Here is a 10,764-nt window from a genome sequence, read left to right on the forward strand (position 1 = left end):
AAATGTCAGAATTGACTGATCTTGGGCTTATTGGATTCGTCTTGTCAATCCAATATTCAACTATTAGTATGCAACATTCAGATATCATTTGGTAGTCTAATTAATGATCTAGAGCTTCCTAATATACTTTAGACCTTTGATTTGGGGTCATTCAGGCTCGGATTGGATCGAATTTGTTGTCATTGGGTTCATATCCTTGAGATCTTCAATTTGACAATAAGCATATTGTATTTAGAGATTAGATTGCCTTGATTTTAATTTTTTGAAGTCTTAATCTCATATTTACCTCGAGATTCATATCAGATCAAGTCAATTTTTTATGCATATAAATAAAAACAATACTATAACATTCAAGCTCCAACTCAAATCTAAAAATAGAGAATTACATGGTAAATTCAATTTATGTAATTTTCCCATATTCAAGCTCATTTTACATAAATATCATTGCTTCTCACTCTAGAATTCTTTCTCTCAATATTTCTCAACTCTCTCTTTACTTAATATGAATCATAAACAATTCTAAATTTAATAGGTCCCTTCGTCAACCATTCACCAAGTTGGATGCATAGTTATGTGCAATAAAGAATATAATTCTCTACTTAATCAAGTAATTATTTTAATTAGCTTAGTTGTATGCATTATAACATGTTTGTTTCACTTATAGCGAACCAGTATGTATGACCAAACATATATTATATGCAACTGTATTTGAGATAACTTTCTTATTATTTTTTAAAATAATTTTTCAGTATAAAATTTTTTATGTTAAAAAATTACTTTAAAAATAATAAGAAAGTTATCCCAAATAAAGCCTATATATACTAACTTCTGTAATAGATTTCAGCTATTAAAAAAAAAAAAAAGATAAATATTGGCTGAAACACCTTAATAACAGCTATAGAGAATGTCTTGCTCACAAGCTTTAAATGCACACTTAATACTCAAAGACCACTAAATTTATACTTCCTCCCACTCAATAAAACGCATTTCAACCTATATATTACTGCTTTCTGCATAGAAAGCAAACTGCAAAACACCAAATCTATAGACTGATCAGATCAGATCCCCATCGCCATAATACTAACCACCACCATCATCGCCATAATCGCTAAACTCAACCCCCCCGCCCTGCTCGCAGCCATCGATACCCCTAAAACCTTAATATCATCAACAACCGGTCCACACAACGAGCTATGGTCATCGCTCCTCGTGTTGTAATACACGCTGTAAAACGCCACCCTGGTCCTCTCCGCCTTGGCGGTGAAGCTGACATTAGCAGCCATGGAAGTCGCGTTACCAAGCGGAGCGAAGTGAAAATTCTCCGCCTGGTCGCCTGCGAATGCCATGACTGCTAAAGGAGACTGGCAGGAATCTCCTGCTGAGCCCACTGTGAAGACCAGGTTGTATTGCTTATTTGGCTTGGTCTCCACCATCTGAGAGATTATGCCTTCCTTGCCTGAGAGGAGCTCGATTGCGCGCTTACCCTGAGGGACGGTGTAGTGGTCGGAGTCGACATAGCGAACCGCTCGGTTGGATTCGACTATCCAGCCTGGGAGGGAGGAGGTCTCCTCGTCCAAATTGGTGGGGAGGAGGACGCCGAGGGTCGCATTCTTGAACATCCATGGGCCTTCTTCAAAGTCGCCATTGATGACAGCATTATCTGCATATTTTAAAGTTGTAATTGAATAGCAAGCTTCAGTAAAAGTATGCTTATTCTACTTTAAGAAAGAGTAAATGCTGCCACAAAATTATTGATGACTCCATTTTGAAAATGGTTACAAGGAGCAATGCTATGTTAAGCTATTTTATGAAGAATATTACGCATGAATAGATGAAGTGAGCAAAAATTATATCATGAGATGCAGTTGAAAGTCTTCATGTGAAACATTGTATGATCGTCTAACAATCCTGATCCGGATCAACACAATAACATAAACATTATCAAAATAACATAATAAGCGTACCAGAAGATAACTGATGACGCACCGGACGTGTAACTTGTTATGGAAAGATTTTATTGGCTTCATTGGCTTTTCATATCTAATTATAATATTAATTATGAGATCTAATTATGTCATTGATTGGAAGATCTAATTATGGCATTGATTAGGTTTTTCTTATTAATTTTTATTTCAAATCTATATAATGAGATTTGAGGGACACTTTAATGAGAGTATTGAGTGCAATTGTAATGTTGTTTCTCTACAATAGGGAAATCATCGCCTCCTCATGGACATAGGCAATTCTTCGCAAATCAACGCAAATTGCATTGTGTTCATTGAGTTTGGTTGTGTGATTTTCCGCTTTCTACATTCAATTGCACGATTGTTGGTAATAGAGACGGATTGCAGTGTGATTTACGGTGTAATTTGGAGATCTCTGATTCTTCCTGTTGTGATTCGTTCTTCTCCAATTGATCAAGCTTTTGACCTACTTGGTCGAACAGAGCGGAGCAAAGACACGATCAAGCGCGTACGTCATAGAAGTCGTGCGGAAGCAAGCACGTAAGGTCGCTTGATCGTGCGAGCTAGACAGACACACGGTCCAACACAAGACAAAAGCAGACGTGGGTAGGGTTTGGCATTCAGGCAAGAGCCAAACCCAAGAGGGCGTTCGAGTTCCCTAACTAAGGGATTCAATTTTCAGTTTTAATCAAAAGTTGTAATCATGTGTCTTTTATCTTATTTTATATTTTGAGTTTACAATTAATGATTTAATATTTACAAATAAACAAGAGAATAAAATACAATGTCAAATATGAAAAATAAAGATAATACAACAAACGACATATAAAGACGTGAGAAACATATGAAAGGAAGTAAATAACATAACTTAAGGGTCTAAGGCTGATGACCTATATGCAACTTCTAGTGTGTTGTAGGTGGTGTGAGTGATCAAACCTATTATTAGTTTAGAGTTTCAATTTTCAATTTTAAACATGTTTAATACTTATTCGGGGGTGGTTTTGATTTAAATATTAATGTTTTACAATTTTTTGTTTGGCTTTTAAATGATTTATAAAGAAAATTTTATTTTATTTTTCCTTAATATTATTTTATTTTATATAATCTTTTGTTTATTATCATTTTATGAGTTTGTTGGAATTTATTTTATGATTTTTAACGGGTGTTTAATAAATTTTCTAAGTCTGTTGGAGAAATTGTTGAATTTGGAAGTGTAAATGTAAGGTTAACTGTAATATTTACTTAATTTATTATTTATTATGGCTTTGTGTATTTATGAAAATTAATTTGGGATATTTTTATGGGTTTTATTATATCTTTAACTGACTATTTATCATTTTATCATTCTCTTTCTTTTAATTTTCTCTTTTGTTATTTTAAATTTAACTTCATGATTAAGTTTGAATTTCTTTTTGATTTTAGGATTAATTAATATTAACAAATAATATAATTGTATTAGTTTTTTTCATGTTTTTTAATGTTACTTATTTAATTAAGTTAATATTATGTGTGATTTAATTTTTAGGGGGTTATTTGAATATAATTTAATTTAAATATAATATAAATTTTAATTTGATTATGTTTATCATTTAAACATGTATATCTTTGATTTATTTCTTTTCGTTGGTTTGTTAATTGCCTTTGACTCTTAGAGAAGATTTGTGTATGTTAGATGAACTAATTGTCCGAGTGGGTAGATAATTAGGAATAAAACCTATCCTACCATGTGGGTATGATGCCCCTGGTCAAGATCCCATGATTTTCCAACGTCTCAGATTCATTGGTGTCCTTTGCTTACTTAGTCGAGTGCCGACTGGAGGATCCTTGTTAACAATCATAGATTACCTCATTCAAAGGGACCTCTTTGGCTAAGGGATGAGGGACCTAATCCTAGAATGACAAATGGGCAGTTCATAGGCCTATGGATAATGCACCTACGTCTATGTTGTCTACCTTAGGGTGCCACACCTTAGGCTAAATGTATACTCATACAGAGAGATGATGTGAATGTGGAAGATATAGGTTAAGGAAACCTAGTGTCTAGGCTTCTATCTACACTCCACATCACCTACCGGGGTTGCAGGTGAATTGAGTTTTGTATTCAATCATCCTTATTTGTAAATGTTTATGTTGTTACCATCATAAATTAATATGAAATTGCTAATCTAGTGTTCAATATTAGCAATAAAATAAGAGGCTAGAAGTGTAGTATTTGTTCATTGCATAAGAGAGGCTAAGCAAAGTAGTATATGTTCATTGTTTACCATCATTCATCATTATAGAGCTCTTTACCAAAGAAGTGCAAGCGCCGACAAAGTGTCGGTTATTACAAGCATCATACACATATCACATAAATTTGGATGCTTCATAGGGAAGTGAGTTTTATTCCTTATTCAATTATGATTATGTTTTTGACTAGCTAATGCTGAGCGGTACCAAGCATGTACCAAACGGTACCGAGTGCCTCTTCTATGTACCGATTTTTATCAATGAGCAATTTTGCCATTTTTCAGAAATGACATTATTTTTACTACTGGGAACATTGTTATTTATAGAAGTCAAATTAACGAAATTATAACTACAACATACATTGATAACAACCATCTTGATGCATTTGGCATTCTGCTAGTTGAGAAGAACCCGCTATGCCTAGGCCTTTACCAACTATTCCTATTTGTTTCTAACTTCCATTGGGTTCGTCAGAAATTTAGATGTTTGTGTTTTTTTCTGCTAATTTTTTGCTCGTTATGACAGGGTTATCATTTATATAAGTACAACACTAAACTATACGTAGCTCATATCAACAAATAATATGTTATGTATTCATTCATAATTCTTACATTAATACTATAATCGTATCAAAATGACAAAATTACTACTATGAAAATTATATAAATTAGACCCTTATTGTCAGAAACTTGTAGAACAAAGTGTGGCAATTTTACGATTCCTTACCAAAAACAAACACTCACAATGTCGTGCTTCCTCAAGTTGTGAGTAAAATTTTATAATTAATACAAGGTCATATCAAATTTCTTGTCTACTTTATTGAATTTTATACGGTGTCAAAATTGTGATCAAATAGATCATCTTTACGAAGAAACACATGATTCTTTTGATAATGACATACGCTAGTGGCTGATCCAAACATTTGAAGATGTGCCGACCCAGAAAAATAGCATCAACTGCGGGATATACGTTTGTAAATATATGAAAGTTGTTATTCAACCTCAACCTGTCATATGGGCTGACCTTATAGATTGCCAAGATAAAATGCCTAAATTCAGGACAATGCATGCGCCATTCTTTGTGCAACCCAAAAATAAATGAGCATAAGTTGTTCATAATATGTATTTATACAGAGTGGTCATTCTGGTTTTTTTTTAGTGGTCATTCTGGTATGTTTGTGAACGTCAAGCATTCTAGCATGTCCAAATAATGAATAAAAAAAGTTTGTGAAGTCAAATTAATGATTTCCCCACATACGGCTGTTTAACATATGGAAGAAAAAAGTTCAATGAAATTTTCCTCAAATTTGTCTCACCAATAATTTAAATAAACAACGAAGGAAAAAAATAACATCATTTTATGCTGACATAAAAAATATATAAGATAGGTCTAATTATAATCGTGTGTATATATATATATATATATATATATATACTATTATTATTATTTTGAATGAACACCTTCTTGTAGCTAGAGTTATTCTAGACTATAAATAATTTGATATATTAACTAAATATGCAGTCTTTATCAATTAAAAGTCGAAAATTATTCATAACAAGGTCAAAAATCTCAATGCATTAATAGTTGGTCAATAATCTAGGTCTAAAAGGTAAAGCTCATCATCTTGTTCCCGCAAATTTCCATCAAATAATAAAGAAATAAATACATACCTTCGGCGCGGTCGGGGACGAAGAGTTTCTTAATGGCAATGTTATCAATAATGGGACCACAGGTGGGATCCTCCTCCATGCCCGGATTTCTGAAAGCCAACTTCGCCGTCTCCCCATCGTCGCCGTCGTGTCCGACGGAGCTGCCGGCCAGGAAGGCCCAAGCATAAGTATCCCAGCCCTCAACACTATATAACGTCTGAAGATCAACAGTCTGGGAAGACGCTGCGGCCACCGATACGTCGAGTGACTCAAGCTGCGCACAAGTGCGAGCCGCACTGAACGTCACGGCATAGGTGGAGCCCTTCTCCACCGCCACGTCCTGGCTCACCCCGGCCTCGTTTCCTAGCCGGACCGCGTGCTCACCTGCAGCATTTCACCGCCGTTCGATCCGTATCAGCTGGCCGTGCTTTTTTTTTATATCAAGCACGAAATTTGATGCTGCGTACCTTGGGGAACGATGAGGATCATGCCACCTTGGCGCTGGCCCGAGCGAACGACCTCGACAGTGCCGTTGATCTCCCAGCCGGGGATGGCGGCGGCACCCTCTCCCGTGCCGACGCTGGGATACCCGCCGGGCGGGATCGCCTCAAAATCGCCGTTTTCAAGAGAACCTGCAAGAAGATCGCCGCCGTCCATTAAGGGATGGTTCGTCATGATCTATCCCAGCCATTCAATGACAATGGGGTAATTAATATCCACGAAAAATATGAAATAAATTATTAATGCCCTGCAATTTCTATCATTCTAAAAAAAAAAAAAACAGATTTTTTTATAGTTAAATGATAAAAGATTTAAAATCTATCCTAACAAAAATTTTGATTAGTAGATCCTAATACAAATTTGTTTCATTAACAAATAAGGTTAAAACTCACATGAAAGTGAGAAAATTATCAAAATAAAATAAAATTAAAGGTATCCTTTTAAAAGAGAACTGCAACAGGCCTGAAGCCTGTAGGGTCTTAAATGAATTCATGAAAAGAGCAATAACCTAAAGAGGTACACATGACGAGAATGCGTGCCTTCAGGCATTCACAGCGTGTTGCGAAGATTATTCTAGGTAGATAGAGAGTAAATTTCATCATAAATGAAAAACATCACCATTTCTCCCAATCTACAATTGATCCCACCACATACAGCATTAAAAACAGCTATAACTAAAGATAAAAATGATCTAATAAGAAAGCAATCGTAGCTTGATGTGACATGCAAAGTTTAGTTCATATAACTGTATAATACTCATCAAATTTACCCCAACAATGCTTATAAATTACAAGTTAAAGTGGTAATTAATGCCAAATTATCAATGAAGGTCCGCTTAATTTAAAATAAAAATATAGCATGGCCCACAATCAAGCACGGATTCATCTTAAGCCAAAAAAAAATTATTCTTTATTATACTCTTTAAATAATTTATCCTCGTCCATCTATTTTTTAGCCTTTATTACAAGAGATTTTAAGCAATTGCCCTCTAAAAATTTTAAAATACTATGATTTTTAGGCAATTTCTCCCAACATAATTATACATATTGTGTATACGTGTTATTATTAGGAAACTATGAAACAAATACAAATCCCTGCTTTTGCACCTAACGATTGATGATTTGTTTTGTTGGGTCATGCTTCTTGTGTTTTCTCGAGAAGAATTTTATAAAAGTTTTTTAGAGGCTAAAAGAAAAGGGACTTTTATTAAACAAAGTGGGATAAATCATTATGCTTCTTTTCATTCAAATAATATATGAAAGCTTTGTAGCATTAATCATGCCATAAAACAAGCAAAATGCCAAACCAAATAAGGCTAATTTGTAGGGAAAAAACTTGTCTCAGAATAAATCAAAAAAATCTTCAATCTATTTCAAAATGAACACAATGCATAGATTTTTTTTTTCTTTTTTTGGAACGGGATATCCACCCACTACCACCAGCAAAAAGACATTGGACAGCGTGACTAATTCTCAACTGACCTAGAAGACATTGGGCCCCACTTAAGAGACGTTGCCGCTCGAGAGAAATCGAGCACGGGTTGGATACTCACCCACCAACCAAGCTAAGTAACGATGGGTAAATTTTGTATTTTATCACTGTACCATCTTACTGTTCACAATCCTTACAACTATGCATATAATTCATATGTGATTTGAGTTAAAATGCAAATTTAATTAAATGATTATGCTTTTAATAGAACTGTTAAAAGCACTTATCCTTCCAAATATACCTTATTTACATACAAATAGAGCCTACCATTTTTCTTATCAAAACATATTGACCACATGAACACTATAATTCAAGTCATTCAGATCAAATATTTATAAAAAAAAAATCATTATTTACATAAAAAATATAAAATTTACCTGACACTAATTTAAGTCATCCTAATCAAAATAGTTAATCTAAATTTTTTTTTCTATTATTATCCCATACTTATGTTGACTAACAGAGTAAGGGAACATGTCCATTTCAAATAAAACAAACAAATAAATAAATAAAATGCATATTATACACATTCATAGATAGGCTGTTCCCTTAATTAGATTTGATCAATCAAATCAGATCGAACCCCCGGTTTTTGTGCAGCTTAATAAAATACCCGACCATATCTCTTATCTACACACGCACTATACGCGCACCAGTAGGGAACATTGCCCCATAAAACGCGGCTTTCCGCCATACAAAGCTTTCAAGCACAACGGAAAGCTCCAGTACTTAACAATATAAATTTTATATTTACAAAAATTAAAATATATTGTATCAAATAGATCCTTTGCAAAAGAAAAAGACTCCGCACTCCGTCGACAGACGATGCAAAGTCCGAAATTTTTTTGAAGATGAAAATAAATAAAGAATTAGCAATCAAAAGCAAAAAAATAATAATATTGATCCACCTCTGAAATACAAAAAAAAATTTATATGTAAATAAAAGTATAATAAATTGTCGGATTCGGATTAGACAAGCCACCAAACCGGATTCGTCGGCATTCGGCCTCCCAAATTGGTATTATTAATTAGGTTTTGATAAATGCCAGTTGGAAGAGTGATTATATTTAGTCTTATAGATAACTAAAAAAATTAAGAGAAAAAATCTAAAGAAAAAACAGGAGCAGAAGAAAAAGTCCCAGAAATAAGAAGTTAAAATTTTTATTTGCTTAATTTGAAATAAATTAGATCATTTAATTAAGCAGACCCATCACAGAAAAAGGAATTCGCTGCTCGTCAACAAACGCTGACCGAAGTCCCAATCTGTCAACAAAAATTGCCACTATTAAAAATGGAATAATTAATACTTCACCGAAGAAGTTGGATTGATTTTGGATTGAGAAGTAAAACACTTCCCTGTTTACAAGGATAAGTGAAACATGAGCAATAATTGTGGAAACGCACAATCTTTTGTTTAAAATCCAGAATAGCTTTAACTCCTGAAGGTTGATGGTAATAAGGGTGGCTGCTTTTAAAACAACGATTAATGATAAATTTTTAATTATGTAGAAGTTGAAGATTTTTTTCTATAAATTATCTTTTCAGCAATTTAAAACATCGGAGTTTTATCCAATAATTTTTGGATAATCTTTTTTCTAATTTTAATCAAACGTGATCGAGTGGATGGCAGCGTTTCATATCGCTCACAAAACCGATCAAAGAAAAAAAAACTAACAAAGGGAGACACTATAGTTAAAAAAGGGGGCCAATAGGAGGCACAAAAGCATCAGGCATCATGATCAATTCATCGGCTCTCCTCTCCATTCAACCTCAAAGATAACGTTATTCTCTAACTCTCCACTTCTACCCCTCCAGTCTTCCATAGGAAAATTCCGCCAAAAATAAAAAAGAACTCCAAAAAAATCATAAACAAAAGACTACAAAGCCAGATCCCCAAAACTAAGCTCCAAATCCGCACTATGATCTAAGAGCTAAATTTCCTAAAACCCGACCAAAATCAGCTAAATGTGCAGCGACATAGTCCTCATCAGCCGTAAAACAAGCTTTAAAAAGTTTTAAAAAATCATCGTAGCTGGAAAAGGAAGAACAAGCAAGAATGCAGTACACACCGTCTTCGATCGCCGAAGAAGCCCACTGAAATGATGCGAACAGCATCACAATGCAAAGGAGAACACACATTCGCCGATTCTCGGCCAATCGATCCATCGCGCTCTTCGATCTCCTCCTTTCTTCCCGCTCCGCTGCCCGATTCTGCGTCCCTCCTCTCTCCCGGTGCTCTCAGAGTTCACTCTCTAGTGGAGATCCTCCGGTTTCAAGGCCTCACCCGCCCTAGCTTTCCCTTTTATGGCCGGATTCCGTCTTCATTGGCTTTTTGCGGGATAAAAAAAATTGAAAAAAAAAAAATTACTAAAATTTGCTTTTATTAATTAATTTCGAAAAAGCATTGCTGTTAAAGAAAATTAGAATTAAAAATAAAATAAAATTATTTGGATATTATCCCGCGTTTTGCGTTCATACGGAACGATTGTCGATTTTATTTTTTATTTTTTAATTATGAGAAGTAATCAATTATAAAATAATGATTTAAATTTATAATTATAAAAAATATTTTTTTAATTATTGGGCTATGAATTTCCTCACATAAATCAATTAAGATCAAAATTTAACCCACAAAAAAAATATGTAAACGAGTTATTTTTACATTGGGGTTTATTATCACAAGAAATTATTAATTACTGATACGTCATCACAAAAGGTGTCTCTTATGAACGCTACACCCTCTCACTTATCTGATTGTGTGCTGGATCTTCGTACAACGCTAAGACGTTAAACTATATATTTCTCTACCGCCGCGAATATTCCAGGACGCAACAATTACGAAGTCTGAATAAATCATTCTCGATACAAAATTTATTAGGTCAAGGAACTTGATCATCAGTTTTATATTGATTGTTCTTTTAATTTTATTC

The 10,764-nt window shown here is 34.1% G+C and overlaps 1 protein-coding gene across 1 annotated transcript; it reads right to left on the reverse strand.

Annotated features, from left to right (window-relative positions):
* Positions 1 to 849: 849 nt before the first annotated feature.
* LOC110114011 lies at positions 850 to 10,134 on the reverse strand. Its single transcript, XM_020846760.2, has 4 exons — positions 9,904 to 10,134; positions 6,310 to 6,474; positions 5,864 to 6,226; positions 850 to 1,660 (listed from the first exon to the last, which is right to left on the reverse strand). Exons 1-4 carry the CDS (start codon positions 9,998 to 10,000, stop codon positions 1,059 to 1,061), a joined length of 1,227 nt encoding a protein of 408 aa, XP_020702419.2. The 5' UTR covers positions 10,001 to 10,134; the 3' UTR covers positions 850 to 1,058.
* Positions 10,135 to 10,764: the final 630 nt, after the last annotated feature.

Source organism: Dendrobium catenatum, unplaced genomic scaffold (genome assembly GCF_001605985.2).
Source record: "Dendrobium catenatum unplaced genomic scaffold, ASM160598v2 fragScaff_scaffold_621, whole genome shotgun sequence".
NCBI classification, from domain to species: domain Eukaryota; kingdom Viridiplantae; phylum Streptophyta; class Magnoliopsida; order Asparagales; family Orchidaceae; genus Dendrobium; species Dendrobium catenatum.